Source organism: Coccomyxa subellipsoidea (genome assembly GCF_000258705.1).
Source record: "Coccomyxa subellipsoidea C-169, whole genome shotgun sequence".
NCBI lineage: Eukaryota > Viridiplantae > Chlorophyta > Trebouxiophyceae > Coccomyxaceae > Coccomyxa > Coccomyxa subellipsoidea.
The window spans coordinates 856,405-881,968 of NW_005178032.1; the positions used below are offsets into that span (position 1 = coordinate 856,405).

The 25,564-nt window shown below is 51.7% G+C and overlaps 4 protein-coding genes across 4 annotated transcripts; 2 read left to right on the forward strand and 2 right to left on the reverse strand.

The window, feature by feature from the left end:
• Positions 1-3,449: 3,449 nt before the first annotated feature.
• On the reverse strand, positions 3,450-8,970 carry COCSUDRAFT_47970 (hypothetical protein; the record flags this gene model as incomplete). The annotated part of the gene is made up of 11 exons (XM_005646367.1): positions 8,788-8,970; positions 8,435-8,630; positions 8,123-8,227; positions 7,457-7,642; positions 6,585-6,785; positions 6,303-6,442; positions 5,952-6,087; positions 5,458-5,706; positions 4,628-4,854; positions 3,939-4,176; positions 3,450-3,632 (listed from the first exon to the last, which is right to left on the reverse strand). The coding sequence occupies exons 1-11, from the start codon at positions 8,826-8,828 to the stop codon at positions 3,450-3,452; spliced, it is 1,902 nt and encodes a 633-aa protein (XP_005646424.1). The 5' UTR covers positions 8,829-8,970.
• Positions 8,971-10,832: 1,862 nt separating this feature from the next.
• Positions 10,833-12,303, reverse strand: COCSUDRAFT_56328 (hypothetical protein; the record flags this gene model as incomplete). Its single annotated transcript, XM_005646368.1, has 3 exons — positions 10,833-10,918; positions 11,400-11,577; positions 12,046-12,303. The coding sequence occupies 3 exons, from the start codon at positions 12,301-12,303 to the stop codon at positions 10,833-10,835; spliced, it is 522 nt and encodes a 173-aa protein (XP_005646425.1).
• A 2,181-nt stretch (positions 12,304-14,484) lies between these two features.
• Positions 14,485-16,626, forward strand: COCSUDRAFT_56329 (hypothetical protein; the record flags this gene model as incomplete). Its single annotated transcript, XM_005646369.1, has 5 exons — positions 14,485-14,816; positions 15,152-15,353; positions 15,649-15,788; positions 16,050-16,199; positions 16,464-16,626. 5 exons carry the CDS (start codon positions 14,485-14,487, stop codon positions 16,624-16,626), a joined length of 987 nt encoding a protein of 328 aa, XP_005646426.1.
• Positions 16,627-18,990: 2,364 nt separating this feature from the next.
• On the forward strand, positions 18,991-24,685 carry COCSUDRAFT_29836 (potassium transporter). Its single transcript, XM_005646370.1, has 14 exons — positions 18,991-19,154; positions 19,270-19,310; positions 19,569-19,711; positions 19,884-20,007; positions 20,222-20,380; positions 20,572-20,726; positions 21,079-21,252; positions 21,477-21,672; positions 22,013-22,201; positions 22,425-22,498; positions 22,919-23,082; positions 23,407-23,499; positions 23,864-23,975; positions 24,274-24,685. Exons 1-14 carry the CDS (start codon positions 19,111-19,113, stop codon positions 24,469-24,471), a joined length of 1,866 nt encoding a protein of 621 aa, XP_005646427.1. The 5' UTR covers positions 18,991-19,110; the 3' UTR covers positions 24,472-24,685.
• Positions 24,686-25,564: the final 879 nt, after the last annotated feature.

Below are 25,564 nucleotides of genomic sequence, written 5' to 3' on the forward strand. Positions count from 1 at the left end.
ACACTCCAAATGAGTCCAACGGAAGCTCGCCTGCTTCGAGCGAGTTGCCAATGAATAAACAATAGATGCATGCTGGACGGGGCAGCCGACTCGGACTTATACTCAGATCTCGACTGTCCATTTATAAATCTGAAGATGCAGTGATCAGAACTCTGCAGAACCCATAGCAGCTTCAATTTTGATATTGGTCTGGTAATTTGCTGGCCTGGTAAATCTCTCAATGACTGTGACATTCCTGTGCAGCTCTGCGCCATGGCGCTATAGCATCGCAGCTGTTCTCATGTTGCAGCCATGGCTTGTGCAATCCCTACTCACCCCAAGTGACTGTGCCAGTGTAGTAAGGCGCCTGCACATTTCACAAGACAGACATCACTGGACTGAAGGAGAATTATGCAGCTGCCTTGTAAAAGTGACAGATATCAGCCTCCAGCTTTAGCAATGCGCAACAATCATCCGGCAAACAAATCTGCATGCATGACGAGCGAGGAAGCAGGCAGTGACCCTGATACTGCTTCTTTTGAGGTGCTCTTTGCTGGCATGTTTGCTGAAGTGCACAAGTAATAGCACGTTTAGTAATATCATTAATCTGAAACCTTCTACCAGAGGCGAGGTGGTTTTCCTTCCAGAGGCAAGGTGCGTCTGCATGCAAGCTGTACTATCACCCTGCAAGTAATTACTATATAGTATAAAATATATTGCCCTGCAAGATCAGGTGACAACGGTATGTATGGGGCACAACTGTGGAGGTCAAACAATTGAGATTTCTAGAGGGGGTGTGAGAATTATCTGGGTTTATTTGCCGTCGTCGCCGTCTTCGCCATTAGGGGAAATAATGTTCCTAATCCCTAAACCCTAAATCGAACCCTAAATCCTACGCGCACGTTTCAGCATTAAGTCCCCAGAACGGCAAATCCACGACGGCAAGAAAGACCTGATGTGAGAGTTTGGGGGGATGCTGAGGCGCACAGTCACAGAGACGGTGCCGGAGCCGCCGGAGACATCCACAGACACATCGCTGTAGTCGGAGGTGAAGCTGACGCTGAAGCTTCCATCCCAGCTGTAGAACTTTGGGGTGAGGCCCAGATCGGCGCGCAGATCGGCCGGCACAGCGGGGGCCGGCGCGGCCGCCGAGTTGGGGCGGGGCACAAGGGACACCTGCAATGGCAATTCAAGCCAGATGGAAGGAAGATATCACTAAATCACATTCTTCGAGGCAGAGTACCCTGTCGGACACTTTTGGAAAAAGGGCAGACATGGTGCTTCTCCTGCACAAATCAGATTGCGCCACAACGCATACACTTCTTAAGCGTATCCTGAACACACTCGCGCAAAGAGCTGGATTGTCTGTTCGTGCGGCGTCACAGGGTCAACTTACGCCGCAGAAAATAGTGCGCTTCCAAGAAAAGTGCTCCAAAGAATTGTCACGCCAAATGCGTCATGCACACCCATGCAGCAGATTGCTGCGTGTTAAAGCACTTGAGATCACGGGAGGGAGATTGATCATCCTGTCTTCTGCAAAGAAGAGAGCTGATGAAGCAAATTGTTTCAAGCAATGCTGGCACCATTAAATATATTACTTGTGCAGACTGCATTCACTCATGTGGCATTCTTTGTGGGGTTGGTTAATGCTTTGTCAGCTCACCTGCGCAGCGGGGCCGTTGGGCTGCGAGATGGTGATGAAGCCGGATGAGGTGAGAGAGGGCTGCACTCGGATGGTGCTGTTGCCATCAATCAGGCTCAGGACTGCTTGCACCTGCCCATCTGGCTTCACTACAGTCACATCTGACGGAGACACCTGCGCATCAGCACTGCATTAGCAGACTGATTCAGCAGACGATCTCAACACCGTTCTAAGCTCAGTCCGATACAGAGAGCACAGGCCCACTGGTGCGCTGCGTTCTTCCGTGCCACAGGAAGGCTGGCAGCATCAGGATGTCACTACAGAAAGCAGGGGACTGAAAACAGATTTGCAAATGCTCTGCTTCAAGTATGCCTGCTTTGATGCGCTGAGTGTACTGTTCTTCCCTCAAGGTACTGCTGTAGGGCTTTGGCATGTTTCATATGAGGTGGAATGGCGGCTGGTACAGCAGTTCTGATGATTTCTGAGGGGAATGCAGAGGCAGAAATTTTGGGGCACCAGAAATTTCACCTTCAGGTTTGAGCCATCAATGATGGGTACGGCTGCTGTGGCCATGCCCATGGGGTTGATGATGGACAGAATGGCGTCCTTCACATCTGCAGGGGCCGCCTCTGGTGCCTGCAGAAGGCTGCGGCCCGATGCTGCAACCAGACAAACCGACCGCTCTCATCTCGTGCCAGCTGGAATGCAGGTCACGAACACTGCACTGGCTGCCGATTCGTTGCAGGCCCACGTCTTTTCCAAAGAACTTGATTAGAGCAACGCTGTCACGGTCGTCGTGTGGCTCAGTGCAGGCGGACTCGGCGAACTCAATAGTACGACAGTCTGAAGTACGAGCATATGCATGTTGCATCAACCTAGCAACCCAAAAGCCAAAAACACCTCATGCGACCGATCTCGACAGTACTGAAGCTATTGCTTTAGGTGATTCAAGGGATCATGGTCAGCCAAATGGTGGTCAACTTAGACGGCAACCGGCCGGGCACCTACCGAGAGACAGGACGGAGAGGCCCGCAAGGAGGAGGACAAAGGCGAAGTTCATTGCGACGAATGAGAACCCCAAAGCCGGCCTGTGCGTGTTTTTCAGCTCTCGACTTCTGCACAAACAGGTTTCGTGTATCACGAACGATCAAACGCACAGACAGCACGTGCACGTCACTTTGGATCCTGCTTTTTGGATCATGAGTGCATGCATGCAAGCGGTCAGAGCCACAGAGACTTGCTCTTATGGGAGGATTCAACAGGGAATATTCCCTAAAGTACAGACATCTCTTGGAAATTAGGAGCCAGCATTCATTGACACGTCAGGATCAGCTAGCATGAACACGTGCTGTGGATCCCATGCATGCAGAGGTGTGAGTGCATGCGCTCGGGTGCACCTGCACCTTCAACAATAAATTTAAGGACACCTTCCTACCAGCTCATACGGAGGCAGACACCCGAGTAACTGTGCATTAATACAGAACCCCGGCTTCAGCTGTGCATCTGGGACCTCCTGAAATTCTCTACATTTTCCTTCTCACGCATGCGCGTGCGCATTCAGTTGTCAGCACACAAATTGATTGCTTTCTGCCAACGATGGGCCTTTGCAACTTGCAACTTGCAAGTTGCCAGTGCAATGCCAGGGCAAATGTGCTTTAGGACCCATCAGCGCCTTGTGACAATGGTCAGGGCTCAGGTGAGGGTGACCATCAGCGAAAGTGATATTCTTTATTCTTTGCAGTGTACATGACATTTCCAGGGCCATAAATGATTCATTTTCTACTTGAGCGAACCTCATTGTTCCATTGCAATGCTCAATCGACTAGTGTCAATCAGTGACGTCACTAGTGTCGGCAGGCGGCTGCTGGGCGCGAGTGAGTTGGTCGGCCATGAGGGAGAGCTGAGTGTGGAAGATGTCCTTCATTTCTCTGATATCATCCTCAAGCTTGTCCACATGCTCGTTGCGCTCCCCCAACAGCTCCAGCGCCATGTCATACCGCGCCCGCGCCTCCTGCTCCAATACACACTGGTCAGAGACTTTGTCTAGCTTCTTTTCTGGTGTTTTCCAATGTATGTATTACAAATTCTCACCCACTCCATGCCTTGACATCCGCACGGCTGATAGAGATGCCGTAGGAGCTGTGCCGAAGATACAGACGGGGTTACATTTGATCTCGAGAGCGCAACACTTGGGGCAGTACAGGACATGGACTAGAGCACGAAAAAAAGAATTGTGCAGGGTTGCCTTCACAAAGTACAGAAAATGACTGACTAATTTAATGTTGCTGTCATCATTATTTCGCACAGGCTTCAGTACCTTCAGTTCTCGCTCAAGCTGATCGCATTGCGCGACGGCCGCGGCGGCGGCCTCGGCCCGTTCGCATGCGCGCAGCAGCTCTTCACGCGCGCCGTCAGCCGCCGCTTCGGCGGCCGCGACGCGCTTCTCCAGAAAGATCACCCGGTGCGCGTCGGCCACGCCCCCGGCCGGCCCGGCGCCGGCACCGCTGCGCAGCCGCGTCAGAAGCTGCGATGCTGTCCGCGGGCTGGCTGGCGCCCTGTTACCAAATCAGTTGCTCCTCTGTCAAGGACATGGTGCTGTGGTTCACAAAGGCGAGAGGCTTTGGTGTTCTCGCCAAGTTGCTGCCACATCAGCCATTATCTCAATTTGACAGTGTGCTTCAGATAGGCACGAGAACTTGTTGTTCTCAGGCTTCGTGATGACACATAAGCCGTTTGCCTATCTGGAACTGGCATTGTGCTTCACCAATGCAAGAGGCTTTGTCATTCTCCGGCAACTTGCATGATTGCGGCACATGGAAGTGAGCGTTGTCCCTCAGGTCAACAATTTTGCCCCACAACAGTCGCGTTTTCGTTTGCTTCCCTGCTCGTTACGGATGAGCAAGTCCCAAAGCACATGTACACAGCTACAGTGCTAGAATTGTCATCACTTCCTCAAACATCTGCAGGAAGGCTAGGAAATTGAAATAGCCAGCGCAGAGGTCTCACCCAATTAAGCCATCGAGGTCATCATGCTCTACCGGAGGGCTCTCATCCGCAGCGATGACAACGCCTCTGCTGTGCTCTGGACTGGAGGGCACTACATCTGTCAGCGGCCCTGAGTGTGAAGATGCGCGCGAGACTGGGAGATTGGCCCGGGAGGGGGAATGTGCCTTGCGCAGGCTCTGCTGGTATTTCTCCTGCCAGTGCAGCACGTCCGCTTCCAGATTCCGCACCTGCACCGGGCAAGTAGAATTTACTGATCACATGACCATGAATACTGTAGTACTCATTCTGAAACCCGCAACAAATAACTATTTCTGGCCGAAAAGGGTGGAAAAATAAGACCCTATCTCCCAAAATATAAACCCAATGGAGCATGACCCTGGTATATCTCGAATTCATAAGTCAGGAAGACCTTAAAAAGCTGCCTAAAATTTTCCCGCACCGCCGGGGGTGCGGGTTTTGGAACAAGTACTACAGTACTGCCAGACAAGCGCTCTGCTTGAAAATGATGGTTCTAATCCTCACTGAGCTCGGTAGTAATGGCTTCAGTATAGAATGTTGCTGGACTGATAATCCAGTAGAGTCTGGACTGGTTCTTCCCTTAAACGCCCTCTTGGAATCTGGCACTGGAGCAAAAAGAGGCTCAGAATATCTGCATGTCCATCCCACAGCAACGATGGGCAAGATTTGCATGTGCTCCTCCTTACTGAATCAACGAGTTGAATTGAAAAGTGCTGCTCGTTTGGCATAAAAGTAGAGCTCCCTCATTCTAGAGTAATCTCATATCGTCGCCAAGACCGATGAGCCAGGATTCATCAGAAGCAAGCCCTCACCCTGCCTTCGGCTTCCCAGGCCCGCTCCTGCGCCTCCCGCCTGTCACTGTCCGCCTTTTGCCTTACGGCCTCTTCCCGCCGTTTTGCTGCGCCCAGCCGCTCTTCTGCATTGTCCCTTTCTGTTGCAAGCCCGGCCGAGCGCTTCTTTTCCGCCTCCAGCCGCGCCCGCAGCTCAGCCGCCTGCGACGTCGATGCTTCCAGCCCGGACTTTGCAGCCGCCAATGCGGCCTCTGCCGTTGCTAGCCGCCCCTGTTGCGCCAAAAATGACAACTTCAGGGCATTCTTAAGAGGCTTTCCAGGGACTTGGTTAGAGAAGGACACATAAGAGAGACTTTTATGGTTGCAGAATGCTTAAATTTGGACTTATTGGAACCAGAATTCAACTAGAAAAAACAATAGAACGGCAAAACCGATTAGAAATAAGCAAATACTTGAACATGTCATTGGATACACAGGCATTGGAACTTGACAGCCAAAAATGTGCATAGCTCAACCTTGAGGGTGCGTTCTGAGTCTGTAGCCGCACGAGCGGCTTCCTCAGCTTCCCTCAGGCGCTCCACCAGCTGCCGCTCAGCCGCCGCATGCGCCGCCTGCTGCGCCGCTGATGACGCCGCCATCGACTCTATCTGCCTGCGCTTGCATACACACACTGTCTCCTGAATGTCTTGTCTTGAGCTCTCGTTTTCTGATCTACACACTGTTGCGGTGTAGGGTTAGACTGCATGCTAGAATGCATGCAACCCTTGAAAGCTGCCACCAGAGGGGTTCAAGGCCCTAGACGATGTGGGGAAGAAAGGCTTGCCCTATTTCCAAGACTTGCAGCAGGAAAAAGAGCAGTGGCGGACCTGATCAGGGGCCGGGTGTTGTCGGATGTGGAAGCCACCAGCTCCCCCTTCTCCTCTTCCAGGTCATGGATTCTGTCCTCCAGGCGGGCAATCTCTCTTCGCAGCCCCTCCTCCCGCGTGAACCAGGCAGAAGAAGCCGCCTTCAGAATTCCACACACCCCCTTCAGATTTCCACAAACACATTCAAGGCAGGACACCTCACACATCAAGGAGCAAGCTCCAAACCATGACCTTGTGTGGAAGACTGCAGCATTTTGGTGTGAAGCCGGCTTTTATTCTCACCTCATATTCTGCACGAAGGTCTGCAAGGTTGGCGCTGAGTGCAGTTTCGCGCTCCACAGCGCAAGCCACATGGGCAGCGCCGTTGCGTGCAGCTTCCGTGGCAGCCGCCTCGCGGGCGACAGCTGCCTCTTTCTTGGCAGCTGCCACCTGGCTGGCCGCCTGCTGCCTCACAGCCGCCATCTCTGCGTCCATCTCCTCCATCTGCCCAGCCACCACAATGAATCAGCTCTTTATGCATATATTCTGCAGACCAATAAAGCATGTGGCAGCATGAAAAGCACGCTGACAAGTCATCAAGAGCTAAGTCATCTCTGCGGAGGCAATCAGTTTAATATTGATCAACCTGTCGAAAAGTGTTACTTTGCATGATGTGATCTGCTATGTTACCACTGCACAATACATGTTCTGGTGCTCTGTTGAACAGAGCGCCCCAAGCATGCCCCGTTTCAGTGTCCTGGTGTGGTGAGCAGAACCGAGCACGCCTCCTCTACCTTACCATACCAGCAACACCCTGGAAATGGAAACACAAAGGCATGTCCAAACAGCACAATTTTAGCAACACATGACGCAAAAGAGGCTGGCAGAGCATTTGCAGAGATCAACAGCGATGTACCGTAGTCAGCACCATACTTCGCGTATAAAATAACTGTTCTTCTTGAAAAAGGGTTTAAAATTCAGACCCTAAAATGCAAAATAAAAATCCTAGAAATAATTTTGAGATCAGTTTTGGAAAGCTCTCGCCGAGCCCGACCCATTGGTGATGATGAAACATCATTTCCAGGAAGGAAAGATTGACAAAAATAGGTCCAAACATCTCCCGCATTTTGAGGGGTGCGGGATTTATGGTGCTGACTACGGGTATATTATATCACCTGCACAGCGGCGGCCTGGGTGGCCTGGATTGCGCGCTCCTGCTCTGAGGCCAGGCTGGCCTCCAGCGCTGCCAGGCGGCCGGCAGTGCGATCCCGCTCTGTCTCCAGCTGCCGCGTGCTTGTGCGCAGCTTCCGTACAGTCGCCTCTAGCTCCCCATTCTTGCGCGCCAGCGTCTCACCCTCCGCCTGTTACCAACATCAAGTCACGCTCTGACGCATGTGATTCTCTCCCCTTCTGTTGTCTGTCAGGAATGAAACTGACTAAGTGCCCCTGAGACCAAGCCCGGACTGTCTTAAAAGACTGCCTGCCTTGCATGGTTGCCGCATTTAGAGGTCATCTGAGGCCACAGGGTCCAGGGTAACACAAGTGAGACTGCAATGTCACCCTTTGAATCACTGGGCCAAGCAGGTAGCCCATCTGCTTGGCTTGCAGCACCCAGGAGACAGCTGTCAGACATACCAGAGAGAAACTTCTCATCTTTGTCAGCCGATAAGGCTAATTAGACAACAACGGTGGGTAGGGCAGTCTGACAATCTGTTCACGATGCTCCGACTGCACGCGACATGTGATAGTGTGAGGGTCCATGATTGTGCAGATCTGGGAGGGACGCTAGCAGTCTGGGAGCTGCTGTGAGGTGCGAGGCATTGGGCAGGATGCATGGCCACCTGCAGGCTGGATATGTAGTTCTCCCTGTCCTGCAGCCGGGCCTCATTCACGCTGCCCCCCTTGCTTGCAGCAGAGGCCGCTGATCGCAGCGCCTCATTCTTCTCCTGCAGGCGCGCATTTGAACATAAGCACAATGCACCTGGGGAAATGTTCAATGGCATCTGATGGCATTCTGCTCCACTGCTGCATGCACTGCAAGGCTGGACTGCACCTTATACACATCACTGAGCAAGACGCAAGTCTCAGCAGGCCTAGGAGGGCGAGATTTGTGGCAGATCTGCCAAACACGTTGCTAGGATGTCGGCGCAGACCTTGAGGCTTGTGATGGTTCTGTCAGCAGTGGCGAGGCGCCGAGTGAACTCCTCTTGCAGCTCCCGCAGCTCACACTCTGTTGTGCTCGAGGGTGTCCTTGAATGTGCAAGTTCCTGTCGCAGGGTCTCGTTCTCATTCTGTAGAGCGCCATTTATCACCGTCAAAGTAGCGAGCTTTCCCTCCCATTGCTTTGTCCTGCACATCAGAGGTGAACATCTGCACAGCCTGTAATGCAACTTCTTATGCCATCATAGGGAACAATCATGTGAGCAAAGGGGACGTATATGGAATAAAAGGGTGGAAGAGACGGTGCAAAAGAGCATGCTTCCAGGAGGGACGGTCATAGACTCACTTGTCTGGCGAATCGTGAGGCACGTTGCCATTCGTTGACATGTTGAATTCGGGTTTTTTACTACCGCTGATATCGTAAGATGGGCATGCTAAAGGTTCGGGGTCTTAGACATCTTTGATCGAGGCATTGGATCTTGAACACTGCTATTTTTCAACGTCAGTGTCGCCTCGGTCTGCAGGATGCACTTTTTAACCTCATTGCTCGCTAAGTAGACCAAAACGATGGGCAAGTGCATTTGTTAATCGCCCAAGGGAACTCCTGGTGTCTCAATTTTCTGCTTTGCACGTTGGAAGTGCCTCGAGCCCCTAGTTCAATGCATTTGGAAGCTTCGCATACTATATATTGCAGGGTGGTGCTTTGTACATCTTCCCTTCCCGGCAGAACGTGAGCCCAACCACCACATGTTGATGACTCATCCTGCCAGCATGGACCATGTGACTCCCATGGTGCATCTCCAAATTCATTCAAACATGTATGCAAGCTGGCCAGCAAGGCTGCTTATGATGCATGTTCATATGATCATCATGGTCGTGTTACCTTGATGCTCAAATCGAAGGCCAATGCACATATGTATCATGATCATGCATGCCGTGGCCGGCCAGCTCAGACTGCGCGGCGCAGTCTGGCAGGCCGCAAAATTCCCTTCGAGAATTTTTCTCCATCTTGTGTCATAGACAAATGTATGCAGCATCACATACTTGTATGCAGCATGCATGTTTATGGTGGCCTCCAGGACCCCTCTCCTCAGCAGACTTTGCAGTGGTGATGCTTTCCATCAAAAGTCCCTCACTAAGCAGATCTGGCCCCTGGATCTGAAGCAGATCTCTAGAGCTGGCCCCTGGATCAGTCACCTCCGGAGATTTTGTTGCGAGCACAACCAAGATAAAGTGTAGTTGATTTGAGTGCTTGCTGATCACAGGGGGGATGGGACCAAGCACAGTGCTTACACGACAATCTGAAGTCCCTGTCCTTGCAACGTTAACTGACTCTTACACGGGACCAGACTATTGTCCCAGGCAACCTTGTTGCCCGCAAGACATGTCACACATTGCATGCACTTTTTCCAGCAGTCTCATCAACACTGAAAGGGTGGACCATCATGTCACACAAACACGCACTGATTGCAAGTATCTCAATACCTACTTACACTGCGAGGCAGCCCTTCCTCCTTACTTTTGGTGATCGCTTTGCTTTGATGTCTGCATACCATTTTCTCTAATACCATACAATTGAGGGATTATGATGGCATCTTGTTCAAGGTCTGGGCCGTAAGGCCTTCACATTCTAAGAATTGGTGGGTGAGCAACACACTGCAATAGATTTTCCAAGGAGCTGCCGCACTAAGAGTGCGGGGATGGAAAATCTACATGTGGGTAAGCGTCAATACACACCTTTCAAATATGGAAATGCGACGAGGAACACAAATGTGCAGGGACCCAGAAACAAACATCTCGGCTTGTCAACTGACGGAAGGAGTGACTATGATGACTGGCATAACAATCCATTTTGCGCAGGCCTTGCTTGGCAGAACCTTTGGCAGAACTGAGGAGTCTCATCATGCTAGCAATATCTGTTGATAGCCCCATGCCTTGATGTACATCATATCTGGAGTGTCAAGGTACTCCTTCCCGATCAGCAAGCCTCATTCGCTGCACAATCTTGCATCCAGAGAGGCAGTGGTAGTAAAGCTGTCGGCACTGTCCGCAACCTGTCAGTTTGAAACTCATGAAACCCTCGATCTGTAAGCTGCGCGGCCCCCCTACTCATCATGCAGATGAGAACAGCAGCAGCTTATTGCACTGCCTCTCCCAATTCATACACATGTCTATATAACCCTTCTTAGTATCTGCTGCACGCTCATCTCTGCAGGCAATGCAGGCACTCCCTTCCTGAGCAGTTTTCTAGTGTAGCCCCCAGTTGCTACCTAAAACCGGGCAGCATGCACGTGCAGGCGGTCACTGATGCTGCGTGTCCGCGAAAGGATAAGCCCAAGCTTGCACTCTGCGGCAAAGCTCTGCATGCTTGCGTACCGACTGAGCATTGGCCTATGCTGCGGGCGAGGGCGACTCAGGAGCAGATGGGCTCGCAGATTCCCCCCGGGTGGGCCCGATCACAACCACAGACACCACACCTGCCACCGCAATCACAGGAGTGTAAGCACACATCAGATTTAGTGATGCGCCATGATAACAAAGCAGGCGGGCTTGCAATGAGCTAGGCTATCAATGACAGTGACAGCCCTTGCAGCAGAGCTGACACAAGCCTCCAGCCATGCAAGAGTATTTTGGATGTGCATCACAAGGACCCAGCCAGGCCACTGTCAATCACTCGGTTAAAGGTGGAAGAGCAGTCACTGAATAAGGCAGATCACTCTATGGTGCACCCACCACAGGAGCTACAACTAGAGTGGTCTGCATCTAGGTGCAAAGTTGAACAGTTTCTAATTTCTAATCTTTATCTATGTGTGAAATTGCCAGCTCCCAAGCCCCTGTTTTTGCAGCTTGATTTTACTTTGGGCAGGCCACAACATGATTGGGCCCATTTTCTCGGGTGTTCCTCTAGAATGGGCGGATTAAGTAGATAAAGGCGGGCTCCTTGTGCAGTGCGCGCACCAGGGGCAGGCGAGTTGCCGGGTGAGAGAGCGATGGTGGCTGTGTCCATGTTGGTGTCGATGAAGGACATGGAAGCAGCCTGCGCTGCGCTGAAGCGATCCTGGTTCTCCTCATCGCTGTGGCTCTCCAGGGGCACAGGGCTCCTGCCCACCGCCACTGAAGACTGCCTCTCCCCGGCCTGTTGAGCATTGCAATCCCACATCAGCGCCAGCATGGCAGAGCACAGCGCATTATAATTACTACATGCATTTCCTGCCAAAAGGCGAGGTACATCCTGCAGACATGCTGCAGATAAAGGCTTCCACAATCCTACCCCTTCTTGGACAGACCAGATCCAAGCAAGACCCAACCAAATGAAGGCACGGTGCTCAGTATTTATGACGCCCTCCGCCAGCCGGGCCAAAACTCATGCACAGGACAACCAAAAACTCATTGTCCTTTTGGACTCTCTGGACTGTCCAGACCTTACAGCCTTTTCACAACCGTGTAACCTGCTCTGCATGGATATAAACCATGTTTGACCCAGATATAATTGAGGATCTCGTGTCGGAAATGTGCAAAGCATGCATGAGGAGCTTTCTGACAACCATCATTGCAGTCCGAAATGGATTGTGCAGCATGCGCGAACACAGGGCTCTTCTCTCACCAGTGATGGGGAGTCTGATGGGGCTGGTGAGGCAGGCTCAGCGCTCATGGCCGGGCTGCTTCCGCTGTCAGGCGATGCGCTGCTCAAGTCATTGACTGTCGTGGCGCTGCAGACGCCGTTCATGCAGGTCAGGCCCATGCCACAGGCATAGCGGCACACTTTCACCTCGCTCTGCTGCAGCTCCCTGCTCGCATGCGCTGGCGCTGATAGGAGCAGGAGGGCTGCCAGGCTGAGCAACAGGACACGGAGGTGCCCCATGCTCTCAGCAAGAACAAGTCGTCGTCTCCTTTACTGAGCAATGAGATCCTGCGGGCAGGGAGTCAAGACTTACAAGTCTTAGTCGAGAGTTCGTGAAGGGAGTGTATCGTGAAGAAGTAAATTTAATGCTGGAGGGCACGTTCTTGCTGCTGTGACTGCTACACTGTGGTCAGAGCCTTCTCCTGGACCGGATGTGTGCTCCCATCGCCGAAGGCACTGTCACTGAGAAGTCAGCACTTTCATCCAAGAACAGTCTTCTTCTCATTTTCATTGCACTTCACTGTTCCACATATGAGTCCGAGACCATCTGCACGGTGTTGATCCCTGCTACTCACTCGAATTCCGACTGTCCGCAGCGACTCCCTTGTCTGGCTGGAGCAGCTCACGATCGGAAGAGAACGCCCACAAGCACCGAACTGACGCTGCAGAACGTCCAAGAGACGGGCTTGTCTCCGCAGAGCGGCCTCAAACTGCCTTTTCTCACGGCGTTAAAGAGTAAATACCAGGAGCACAGCTTCACCACTTCTTGGCCCTTCAGCAGAAACTCGAAAGTTCGCGGCTAGATGTACACTCAGACTGGATCGGCAATCACTTCTGATGCGATCCTCATCAACAGATCGCGATTTTCGGGGAAAACGAAGTTCACTTAGGCATCCCCCGTTGATGTGACGTGGAAGATCAGTCACTTGCATGCATGATCTCAGACGATGCCTACAGCGAATACTTGCTTTTAAAATTTTGTGCTTTGCATCAATCCGCCAATTGAGTACCCCTATCAATACGTCATGCATGCCGACGGCGAAATGCGCATGCGGGGTGGCACCAGACACAGTGGCGCGCCCAACTCCAAGCCACTCCCATGGTCACCGTGACCGCAGTCGCAGCGGCTGAAGCCTGCTCCAGTGGAGCCTGGAGATTACAAGATTTTTTGGGAGGCGAAGTATTTTCATTACTTATTTGAGCCCCAGACGCTCCCCTTAGTGGTGTCAAGAAAAGAGTTGGAAGGCCCTGGTGCAAAGTGTGAGTAATGCATGATGAAATTGATAACGCCAGCGATGACAACGATTCGGCCACGTGCGGTCGGTTACTCGGGAAGAACTTTGGAAGCTCGCCTTGACGTTACTTCGTGATTGCAATCAGAGTGATCTGATCGCCGTGTTCCAGACAACTTGCACCAAGATCATTTCGTCTTTCTACCACTCCGGGAATTCAAGCACTCCTGCACAGAGTCGAAGGAGTGCTAAGACTTCCGTCGCAACCCGCTGACCTCCGTCCGAGGATCAAATCAAAACAAAGCAGAGCTCTTCGCCATCGGAAAAAATTCCCTACCATCGGCCTCGTGTGACTAGGTGAGGCTCTGTGCAATTGGCCCACCACAGGAGTTTCCAAAGGCACCAGTGACCACTCGTGCGACGGAGTACTGACGGGCGCCATGCACAGCCTTCCCAACTTGTGCACCGTCTATAGCGCGTGCTCAGATTCGAATCTTGGATGGCTCAGAGCTTGTTTTTTTTCTCTTGTAATGCAAATTGAGCACCAGGTTGCCCGAGACATTGACGCTCAACAAACTAACTGACGGCAGCTACAAAAGTACTGGCCCAGCAGGCCCAGTACTGATTCAGTTGACCAGTAGTGCGATGGTGTCCAGCTATACTCTTTTACTATGATAGCATGGCCTTTCGATGTTGCGCATTCGTTGTTCATAGTGCCCATACCCGACACAATGCGGGTCCACCAAGTCCAACCGGGCGTCGTGCCTGAATGAGCTAGGGCCGTTGGTCAGGACACCAGCTATAGGGCAGCAAACCTGTCTGCTTCTTTGGGCAACAGTTCAATTCTTGACTCAGAAATGGTGAACTAGCATATTGCAGCTCCACCTGGGATTGACTCTCCTGACATACCACTAACAAAGCTTCTCCCATGTGCAGGGGGTGCCTATCCCAGGCCTGTAAAATCTTTAGGAGGCAAGCCAGTTAGCCATGCAATAACACCAGAAAGGAGCAATCAGAATCCACAGGCAGCATCTCAGCAGGACAGACAGTTCAGCAGCGCAGCAGAGTCAGGGCAGCCATGAGGCTAGCTCTACCCCGCAGACTCACACCTTCGTGCATCCTAGCGATCAGCTTGCTGCTACACATCAGCTTAGCTCCCTTGCAGCATGTAGGGGCAGTGAAGCGCACAATGCCCATGATAGGCATGGACGAGGATGGGGAAGAGTCAGATGATGACACACCGGCGACCACACAGCCGCGCAACGCACTGCGAAGCATGGTCAACAGCTTTCTGACGCCCAGTGCGCCGAACCAGTTCACAGCAATGAGCCCGGTTGAGAGGGAGTATGAGCGGCAGGCAAAGTACCCCACTGCTGACTCATCGGACCTCAACGGGGGAGATGATGAGGGGTCCAAGGGGGCGCGAACGCCGAACGTTCTCGGCAGCGGCGGCTCGGCGGCGGTCATGTCTTACCACGGCGGCAAGATTGTCACCAGCTCGCTCCAAGTCTACCTGATCATGTGCGCTTCCCCTGCCTCATTTCATACATCAGCGCTATTTCTAACTCAGATCTGCACAGGGTGATAGCCTCAGCATGTATTATTTGGCACGAGTCCATTTACCTCTGCATGGTGGTGTGCTTGTCATGTGATGGCATGCCCCACTTATAGGCGACCCCTGAGGCCTTAGGGTCCAGGAATACTGTACACAAAGTATGACGTTGTGAAGCATGGAAGAAAATGGCCTGTGGGCCTTACCACTCTCCAGTCGACTTGCAGAAATGGTGCTCACCTTCAAGAAGCCAATACGAGCCAACGCATTGCATGAGAGGCTGATAATTTCCTCATGGCTGCAGGTATGGTGACTGGACGTCACAGCCGCAGGTGGTGAGCATACTGGCAGAGTTTCTGAACAGCCTGAGCGGCTCGCCCTGGATGAACATCAACAACAGCTACTATGACAAGGCCGGCAACAGTGGCACCTCACAGGTGTCACATGGCGGCACCTGCTACGATGCTTACTCACACGGCTCCAGCCTCTCTGACGCCGATGTCCTGGTGAGTGCCTTTTGCCTTGCCATACACTTCAATAGCCTCTCTTGCTACGTTCCTAATCATCGCAAATGCGCACCGTTTAGACTAAGGTGATGCCAACATGAAAGGCAGTGCGAGAGCGCGAAAGGTACTTTAAAAGGTCTCCCTTGCCATGCAATTGCAGTGAATACAAGTCACATCCAAAGCATCCACTCTTTAAGGACCTGCAAATAAATGAAGCAGGACAGCAGAAGCTGAGCACCAGAGATTGCCGGACCCTTGTATAAATATTCAACGGCGCTGTTCTGCGTGCGCGCAGGCTGTGGTGAAGACATGCATAAACAGCGGACTGCCACGGGACCGTAACGGCGCATACTTTGTTATCACCAGCCCGGATGTGGCTCAGGGCGGCTTCTGCTCCAGCTACTGCGGCTGGCACGATGACCAGGATGGCCTCTAGTGAGTCCCCAATAACCTTCCTTGAAAACGCCTGTCATGAAAATTACTGCTTGCACATCACAGCCCTGTTTGAAGACTAGTATTGATTCTTGGAGCATTGATGCTCGGTTCCTTAGTGCTACTTGCAGCACCTGTGTCTGCAGTTGTTCTGGCCTTTACTTCATGCATACAAGCCCCGCCCTGTGACCCTGGTTGCTGACAATCTTGATAACCTTTGGCCCCTTCAGGTGTACTTACCCAGAAATCTGTCTGTGTACGCAGTTATGGGTTTGTGGGCAGCGTGAAGAGGTGCCCACGCACCTGCGAGTTCCAGGCCAAGGGGCCCAACGGCGGATCGGCGGCGGACGGCATCGCGTCAATTTTTGCGCATGAGCTGTCGGAGATCATCTCTGACCCAGACGCCTCTGCCTGGTGAGCTCCAGCTGCCCCTGATTGTGACTTGGGCAATAGCCTTCTTCATGGCCGCAAGACAACTTGAGCACCAACTAGAAGTACATTACCTCCTTTTTCTAACATGCCAACATTAATCCTGGCACCTTGGTGGCTCCAAGTGCAGCAGTTTGGCAACGAACCATGCCACAATTGCTGCTTTTTAGAGCAGAAAACTGGCAGCAGACGTACCGCAGAACTGCTGCCTTGCAGGAAATGCTCATACATGGGGATATCTGCGCGCAGGTATGACTCGAGGGGAGAAGAGGGAGCAGACAAGTGCTCGTGGAAATATGGAGAGACATGGACGGCCTCAAACGGCGCCCTGGCAAACATCAAGCTCAACGGCAAGAGCTACATGATCCAGCAGAACTGGGCGATCGGCAAAGGCTGCTCCATGGGCTGGTGATACCTACCCACTGCTGCCCTGGGCTCTTTGGATAGCGCCTGATCAGCATGCACACTGCTGTCCTGGTCTGTGTGGACAGCAACTGGTCAGCGTGCATTGCTGTTCTGGCCTCTGTGGACCGCGCCTGATCAGGGTGCACTACCGTCTTGGAGTCTGCAGAAAGCCACTGGTCAGGAATAAGCAGCTTCAGCTGCAGTAGATAGGGGTCTGTCAGGCGCAGAGCACTGGAGAGTGCAATGCGCCAGGTTGTGACTCGGTGTACTATGATGATGGAACAATTTAGTGCATCAGGCCTCCTGGGTCAGGAAGCGCTTGGTGGGGTGAGGCAGGCTTGCCCAAATAACTTACCCTGCCGAGTATGGTTGCTCAGCTGTTTACAGCCGTCAAGAGCAAAGCGCAGGGCACTGCATTGCTATACCTTGTGCAATACAAGAGGGGCGTCCCTGAATGATGCAGTTAATGTGAAACGAGAGACACAATATTATGAACACTACCGGGACTGCTTGCATTCTCAGGTCAGGCGCAGGGCACAGCAGAAGCGAATAGCATTTGATTCTGCAGGGGATGTCCTCTCTGGCACAGTGTTACTTATTCTGCTCGAGGTAGACAGCAATTTCATGCTGCACGTTTTGATTGTCTCAACGTCTCAAGAAATTGGCGGGGCTAGGAATGATTGACTTCTACTCTCTCTGTTTTGTCTGCGTGAAGTATTGCACCCATATCGCTGTCTGTGTGCATGCCGGCTGCTTGCTCACAGCTGATTTGATTTTATAGTGATCAGGACCTCTGACAAAGCAGTACGAACTGGAAGGTACTGAAAAGGAATACTGATATTTACCCCTTCAGGCCTCTAGGGCAAGCGGATTTTGTACCTGTCACGTGAGGCAGCCTGAACAGTGAGTGCGCCGCACCGGCGGTCAGTCTCTCACTGCATGGCGGTTGTGAATGATGGTTTTGACAGCAGGCCATAGAGGTGATCATCACCAAAGTGTGCATGGTGCAGCGTATGTAACAATCGCACCAATGATGAGTGGCATGACATATTTTTACAAGTACCGGTATGCATGCATGCACTGGCTGGCCCATGGTAACGTTTAAAACATAGGGCCCGGTCTCGGGCCAAAATGGAATCTAGGATGCCATCACCAGGCCAGGCTTCAATATAGCTTCAGTACCTTGTGAGACAACTTGTCCTGCAAGTTCAAGGCAATGCAAGACCGACGAGCTTGGGAAGGATCTCAGGAAGTTACATGACGATTCAAGGGCAGCTGTTGGCACGTGGTGGCAACATGTGAGCTGAGATCAGCTTCCAACAGGGACCTGGACCCACGCGCAATCCCGCTGATGGCAAGATGGTCTGAGATTCTAACTATTTGAGGGGGCGTGTAAAAAGTGGTCGCGATCGCAGGCAGGGAAAGTTGAGCCCTGTGAAGGACTGCGATACTACAGCGCACTGTCCGGTTTGCGTATATAATGCGGTGCCCACTGCCAAAGCTTAAAACAGACATGATCCTGGGACGCTTTGAGTGAGAACAGCAGCTATTACCTGAGTGGGGTCTAGCCGACCTGCTGAGGTAAGGGCCCATCGATCAAGGTTCTGCCAACAACAGTATCCATCATTTTAGGGAAAAGCTCAGCGACAAGAGCACATTGCCGTTGAAAATTAATTTCGGTTATGACAAGAGCAATCCTGCTATGGGTTTCATTCATCAGAATGGGATGGCAATGAAGCCCTAGTTATATTCCTAAGTGGAACCTTTTTCGCCGTCGCTTTTCGGTGAAAAGGCTCGGCGCAAAAGTCTGGTGCTGCTGTTCATCATGAAGTGTCATTAGTATGTTCTCGTGTCTCGTCTTCTTTGATCTTGCACAGTCCTGTGTACTTCCAGCGCTGTGACTCAGATGAGACTCTCATGGTGTCACAGAGGCGACTTCTAGCATGCAAGGACGAGCCATTGGCAGCGCCCTAGGACCAGGTAGGAATGGGGCCATCAGTCCTGGATCTCAGGCAAGGTTGGCAATGGACCGGCCCAGTGCTTGGGCACGGGATGAAGATCTAGAAGAAGGCAGGAGGATCCATGATGCAAAGGCGGTGAGAACCTGGCTTGACCATATCAGTGCATGTGTAATCCCTTCCTTTGTGCTGAAAATCTCAAATCAAAGCAGTCTCGGCGGATCCTGGGTTTGCATGCATGTCAGATGGGCACCGCTCAGTGTGCTTCATGTGGTGCTGCAGAAAGTCGGCTGGGCTGCTACATTCAGCCTGTCATACAGGTGTGATATGCTAATTTTGGCTTGCGTCTTGTCCCTGCACATTGCTTTTTCTTGCACTTGAATCAATCTTGAAACAGAGATTGAGGGTCCTTCTTATGCCTTGCCTCCCACAGAGCGATTGGCATCATTTTTGGAGATATCGGCACCTCGCCGCTGTATACCTTTGCAAACGTCTTTCAGAAACCGCCGAGCAATGAGGAGGTCTTGGCAGGGATGAGCCTCATCTTCTGGACCCTCACACTTGTGGGTCTCATCAAGTGCGCTTCCATCTCATCTAAAGAACTTGGGGATAACCATTTTTTGCATGCATGCAAACAGGTGACCATGTGAAGTGTTGAGAGATGTTCTCACCTGTTGGCTGCTGTTGTACAGGTATGTCTTTATCGTACTTCGCGCAGATGATCAAGGCGAAGGTGTGCACTCCTCTCTCATTATTTTTCTAGCATCAGAACTCACCCAGAACGCAAGCTTTGCTCACTAACTGTGCCAACCACATCAGGAAACATGGCTCCTTTAGCATGCTGTCGTGCCATTTTCCTTTGGCTTGGGCATGATGTAATGCCTTGGCGGTTGTTAATGCAGGCAAGCAGGTCATCCCCGACATGGGGATCTCTTCCTTTGAAAGGAGCTCACTGGCGCGCCTTATGACTCAATCTGCGCTGTGTTTACAGGTGGAACCTTTGCATTGTATGCGCGCCTTGCCCGTGTGGCTCGGCTGCCGACTCCCACAGCCACAGAGCAGGAGTATGACACCAACCTGGCCAGATTTGGGACCAAGATCGAGGGGGGCGTGAAGCCAAGCATAGCCACACATGTGATGCCCGTCCCAAGCTGACACCTGCCGATTTGACTGCTACATCATTGTGTTTTCCTGCACTGCACACTTGGAAGTTCCTTCTTGGTGCTAAAGTTACGTGGGTGGAAAGTGAATCTGTATTATGGTATTGCAGGTCACGAGAGCGCTACAGAAGAGCCGTTTCCTTCAGCGCGTGGTTTTGGTGCTTGTGCTGATCGCAACATGCATGCTCATCGGAGACGGCTGCCTGACGCCGTCCATATCTGTTGTGTCCTCCATCTCGGGCCTCAAGCAGATCTCTTCGATCGGCAACAGTGCGTCGCACTCCCTTATAGTGCCTATTTTGATGCGCAAGTGAAGGTCATGCATCTGACAGGCTTTCAGGGGCCTATCATGGCAGGTCTTACTATAGATGGTTCATATGAGGCAGCAAGCACTGCTGCACACATCTTTGAAGCCCCAATGTTGTGCATGGAGGATGCAAAATGCTAACATTAAAATGCTGATGAGACTCTTCTGCATGTGCAGATGCTGTGATCGGCATTTCTTGCGCGGTGCTGGTGCTGCTGTATGTGTTCCAGCGCCTGGGCACAAGCAAGCTTGGGGTTGTCTTTGCCCCCGTCATCCTGCTCTGGTTCTTTTCAAACTTCTGCATCGGTATCTACAACATCGTTGTCTGGTATCCAGGTGTGCTCCTTTCTTGACCACCTCTCTACATCGCATTCTCCATCTCTTGCATGAATGTCTACAAGCTACAATTACCTGTGACCTGTGTGGACCTCGAAAAATGCTGCACTTGTCCCCATGCAAGCTTAGTAAAAGCTGCGCTGTCTTGTGCTTTGGGTGCTGGTATTAATAGGAGGCTCGCTTTTGTGCAGGCATCTTCAAGGCGCTTTCTCCGCACTACATGATCTTCTACTGGCGCGACGAGGACAAACTCAGCTGGGAAGTTCTCAGTGGGGTCTTGCTGTGCATCACTGGAGTGGAGGCCATGTATGCTGACCTGGGCCATTTCTCCCGCCAGGCTGTGCAGGTGAGTCTAAATTCATGCTCCACACAATTTCCGGACATATTGTCATGCATGCTATTCCCTGATTAGTGCGCCCAACAGTACAGATGTGCTCGCCAATCTATGTCCACATTTTGGACCCTGCCCAGATCGATGTTGAGCGGCAGAAACTCAGGCTTGGGAATTCAGAGCAAGAGCGTCCTCAGGGATCAAGGAAGTAAGACAGTTAGAAGAGATGTATCCAATCTGATACAAGGTCTTCGTGTATGTATCACTCTAGTTTTTGCTCCTCCCACCTTGTCAGGATCCAGTCAGCCGGTGACATGTCACAATAAAGACAAGTTGTGTTTGTGAGGTATGGTGTGGTGTGCTGCAGCTGAGCTACTGCTGCATTGTGTACCCAGCGGTGCTCATCACCTATCTGGGACAGGCAGCTTTTCTCATGAACAGACCTGAGAGCGTGGCAGACACTTTCTATGACGCCATCCCAGACCCGGTCTACTGGCCCATGTTTGTCATCTCCATCCTCGCCGCCATTGTTGCCAGCCAGGTGAGTCCCTCACACTTGTACGGTGTTCAATAGTTTCTAGCAAGCTGCTTTCTCCACTGCTAGACTGCTCTGCATGCTTGGCTGAAAGCCTGAGATCGTGCTTAGATGGGCCTAGTATGTTTCGGAAAGAATGCCTGGATGTTCTGCATTTCACGCACTCCAGGAATGTCTTCTGGATATTTTAACAGGCAAGCTGGGGTTAACGTCTTTTTGTGTTGCTGCAGGCCATAATATCGGGGACCTTCTCGATCATCCGCCAGAGCCTGATGCTGGGCTGCTTCCCGCGCGTGAAGATTGTGCACACTTCTGGGATTGTGGAGGGCCAGATCTACATCCCAGAAGCCAACTGGACGCTCATGGTCCTAACCATCATTGTTGTGGCCGGCTTCAGAGATTCCCTGGCCATCTCCAACGCCTATGGTGCGCTAACAGCGCTTCCCAATGTCAGACTGCACACACTCAGACCTGCATTTCTGCAGGTTCATTGCAAGGACTGTTGCTAGTAGCCCTGCTCTTTCATGCAAAGCATTGAACTTGTGCACCAAAATGGCACATCTGCTAGATGTTTGAGACCCCATTTGTTGTCCTCGAGAGTCACAAACTGTTGGGCACCATTTTTGCTGCCTCTGAACACAAGCAAGGCATGAACACAAGCAAGGTATGAAAACAAGCAAGGCCGCTCACAGACAGCATGGCATGATATAGAAATTTGCTTGCAGATTATTTTGGTGATTGATGGTGTCCTTTGCTGCTCGTGCAGGAGTGGCGGTGACATTTGTCATGTTGATAACCACTATCTTGATGACACTGGGCCTGCTGGTCATCTGGAAGCACAACATTCTTACAGCCCTCGCATTCTTTGTCATCTTTGGCCTGATCGACGTCTCCTTCCTATCAGCTGCCCTCAATAAGTTCTTACATGGGGGCTGGTTCCCCATCGCACTGTCAGGTGATGCATTTGCCCTTCTCTTCATCTTCTGCATGAGCAACATTTTCTCAATCTCAGAGTCATCACCGTACCGCAGATATGTTGACAATTACCACGATGTACCGTATATCACAAGGTATATTGCCAGCACAGGAGCAAAGGCTTTGCAGCTGTATGGCTATGTACTAGAGGAAGCTGCAAGATAAGTGCACGATTTTACTGAGGAACCTGTTTGCTTTTGCAGGCATTTTGTTCACGGTCAGTGTGCTGTGGTACTGGGGCACAAAGAGGAAGGTGGATGCGCTGGACTCCAAGAAAGTGCTTCTGGGAGACCTGTTCAAGCTGACGGGGCTCGGGGATGAGGGGTGAGACACACCTTCCACCCACAGCATGTTGCAGCATGTCTCAATCTCATAACAGCCCCTGCATCATGCATTCACAGCAAAATGACAACAATTCATGGAAGATTTGGTATCGCAGGCAATGCACCACAGTTGACTCACAGTGATTCTGTAACACCTGCATTCTGTTTCTCATGCCCTGGTCTAGTTCTCTCTCAATATGGTAGGATATTGCTGAGGGCTTAGTGAGTGCTGATGTTCTCGTAGTGAATGTGCCCCACCTGTTCTTTCACTCTCATGCCTTGATATCATCCCACTCGTGACGATGACTGAGAGATTGGTGAATGCTGATCTGGAAGAACTGACTAATCCCAGGCCGAGGGCGGCAGAGGACGAGGGGATCGCGCGCACGGTGGCGCTGAAGGACGGGGGCAAAATTGCACGCGTACCAGGGGTTGCCATGGTATATACAAATACCTACACAGGCATCCCCGCCGCCTTCACCAACCTGCTCTCCAATGTGCCAGCGCTGCACGAGGTGGTTGTCTTCATCACTGTCAGGTGCGCATGTTCCCTCCCTCTCCCTCAGCAGTATATGACAGCACATCATGCATGACAGCAAAACAGTGATAAAATCAACTACTGCAGGTGGAATGCACAGTCTAATGCATGCTGCTGTCCGGCTGCTGTGGCATGTGCTGCAGAGCACCATGCAGTCGTCTTGCACCTCTTGGCATGCATTGATCAGATCTGGAGGAACATTCTCTGCAGCTCAGCCCGGTGCTTGTAGGACATGCTGCAGCAGGCTTGCAGATGCTGCCACGAAAGCAAAGATGTTTGTGGTGCAAGGTGGGCTGTCTTAATGTGTCCTGTTGGGTGGCGCAGATATGTGCCCATTCCCAAGGTGTCCTTGGGCGAGCGGCTGCTGTTCATGCCGCTGCCTGTGCCTGGCTTGTACCGCTGTGTCGCTCGCTACGGGTGAGTCCTCATGATAAAGCTTATTGTTCCGCCCATCTAGAGGAGCGCCGGAGAAAGTGGGCCCAACATTGTTATGGCCTGCCCAAATCCACATCAAGCTGCAAAAACAGGGGCTGAAAATCTCAAAAAAACAGCAAAGTCACACATAAATGAAGAGTAGAGACTATAATTTGTTCAAGCCAATGCCTATGTGCGGACCACTCTGGCATGCATGCGCATCTCCTGCAGAGGGCGTTGTCAAGTAAATTTGACCCGTCACCACACAAACAGGAAGCAGCATGTATCGTTGAGCAATCATATCTTCATGCATCTGGTGAGGTTTGTTTTTAGCCAAATTCTGGGGCCAAGACTGTGTGCCGGATAGGTACACGGACCCCATAGACGAGGATGGCGAGTTCACCAAGGCTGTTCTCAACAAGATAGCCAAGCACTCCAAGCCAGAGTTGGCGGCAAAATTGATCGTCCTGCCTGGCAAGGTATGGCTTCCTTGAGCATGCTTGCTTGCTGTGTGTCAGCATTTCCCTCCAGTTGCCTCCCTGGAAATTCTTCTGTGGAGAGTTGGGCGCGATAGACAGTGGTTCATAGTCCTGCGCACAAACACATTTTTAAACTCGCCCTCGTCTGGTACTGCCTCCTTCTCAGAGCATGTACCGCATCATTATTGCGTAGATGTGCCTATGTCCGATTGCAAGAGCAACTTGTTCTGCGCACGGGCAAGCATGAGACATCCTTGGACAGTACACTGACCATTCTTCTGGACTATTTGTCCTGCAGGCCATCGAGGCAAATATGAAGCTGGTGTATGTCATGGGCCGCACAATGACCCACCCCAAGCCCGGCACAGGCATGATCCGCCAATTTTTCCTGGAGCACACCTACAACTTTCTGCGCCGCAACAGCCGCACTGCCTCCGGCGCCTTCAATGTGCCCAGGGATCGCCTCGTGGAGGTCGGAGTTGTGGTGGAGATCTGATGCTGATCTGGTGGACACCGGTACTTTGGAGGTCTGTTGGAGATCTGATTGGGGCACCGCACAGCAGTCCTATGATGTGCCTCTTTAAACATATGGGCGTGAGTGCTAGCATTAGGGGCTGCGTGTGATGTGCTGTTTGATGCGCTGCAACAGCGGTGTCTTGAAGGATTGTGGGCGTGAGTGCTGCAATGAAGGGGCAGCATGCAAAGTTGATAAAACGAGCAATGAAGTGAGCGATGGGACGCTGGTGGCATTTTGTCAAGCATGCACCCCTGGCAGGGAGATGTACAAATTGAGCCAGTGATCTGAGTCATGGTTGGTTGAGTTTGGCACCCTGGTGTGCATCCGCAGTAGATGATTGGTTTAATGCACTGCTTGTAGTTCACCACTGAAGTACGTAAGATAGAATCAAAGGTTGTCAGCTGACCTGCAGGCACTGCAAGTGATGTCTCTGTTTGATAACATCAATGCACCCTGATCAAGCTCGGGGGTTTCAGAGCGTTTGTCTTTTGAGAGTAACTTCCAGGCTGGCAGTCAGTTCCCAGGTGTCTGGAGCAATTTTCCTGCAGCCTGAAATCAACATGCCTTTCAAAAGAGTTTGATTGTGAATTGCACAGTTCCATTGTCGTGTCAGCCTTTGTTGAATGGTCTGGTGAACCCAATCCTGTACAGACTGCGAACCAGAGCGTAAACTTTTCCACCTTTCTCTGTTGTGGTCATTTGGCTTGGCCTGAAAGATGAATGCCTGCTGCTCTACCGAGCTGTGCCGATCTTTCACGTAACAAAATTCCTTGCACCTTACAATGGCATGAAACGCATAGAAGCAAAGTGACCAAAGCAGCTTCTATAACTCGCTGGCCAGCCAGCACTGCAAAAGCACAAAGACACAAGCATTCTATGGATTGTCCATCCCAGCAAGCATGTATGGCACACGACTAGCTAGCGATTGCTCTTGGCAATCCACACAGGCACATGATATAATGCAATGGAAGTCGCAATTTGGAGCCAAGGGTTTTGTGTCCTGATGAAGCCTACAGCCCTATCCTGTCTCAGCGCAAGCCCCGTTCAAAAGTGCATTGGATGCCTCTTCTTT

Coding starts and splice junctions, on each gene's coding strand:
- COCSUDRAFT_29836 (XM_005646370.1), top strand. CDS start 19,111: ATGAGCCTCATCTTCTGGACCCTCACACTTGTGGGTCTCATCAA. Junction 20,727..21,078: donor TCTCCCGCCAGGCTGTGCAG/GTGAGTCTAAAT, acceptor GGTGTGCTGCAG/CTGAGCTACTGCTGCATTGT. Junction 22,499..22,918: donor ATGCGCTGGACTCCAAGAAA/GTGCTTCTGGGA, acceptor GCAGAGGACGAG/GGGATCGCGCGCACGGTGGC.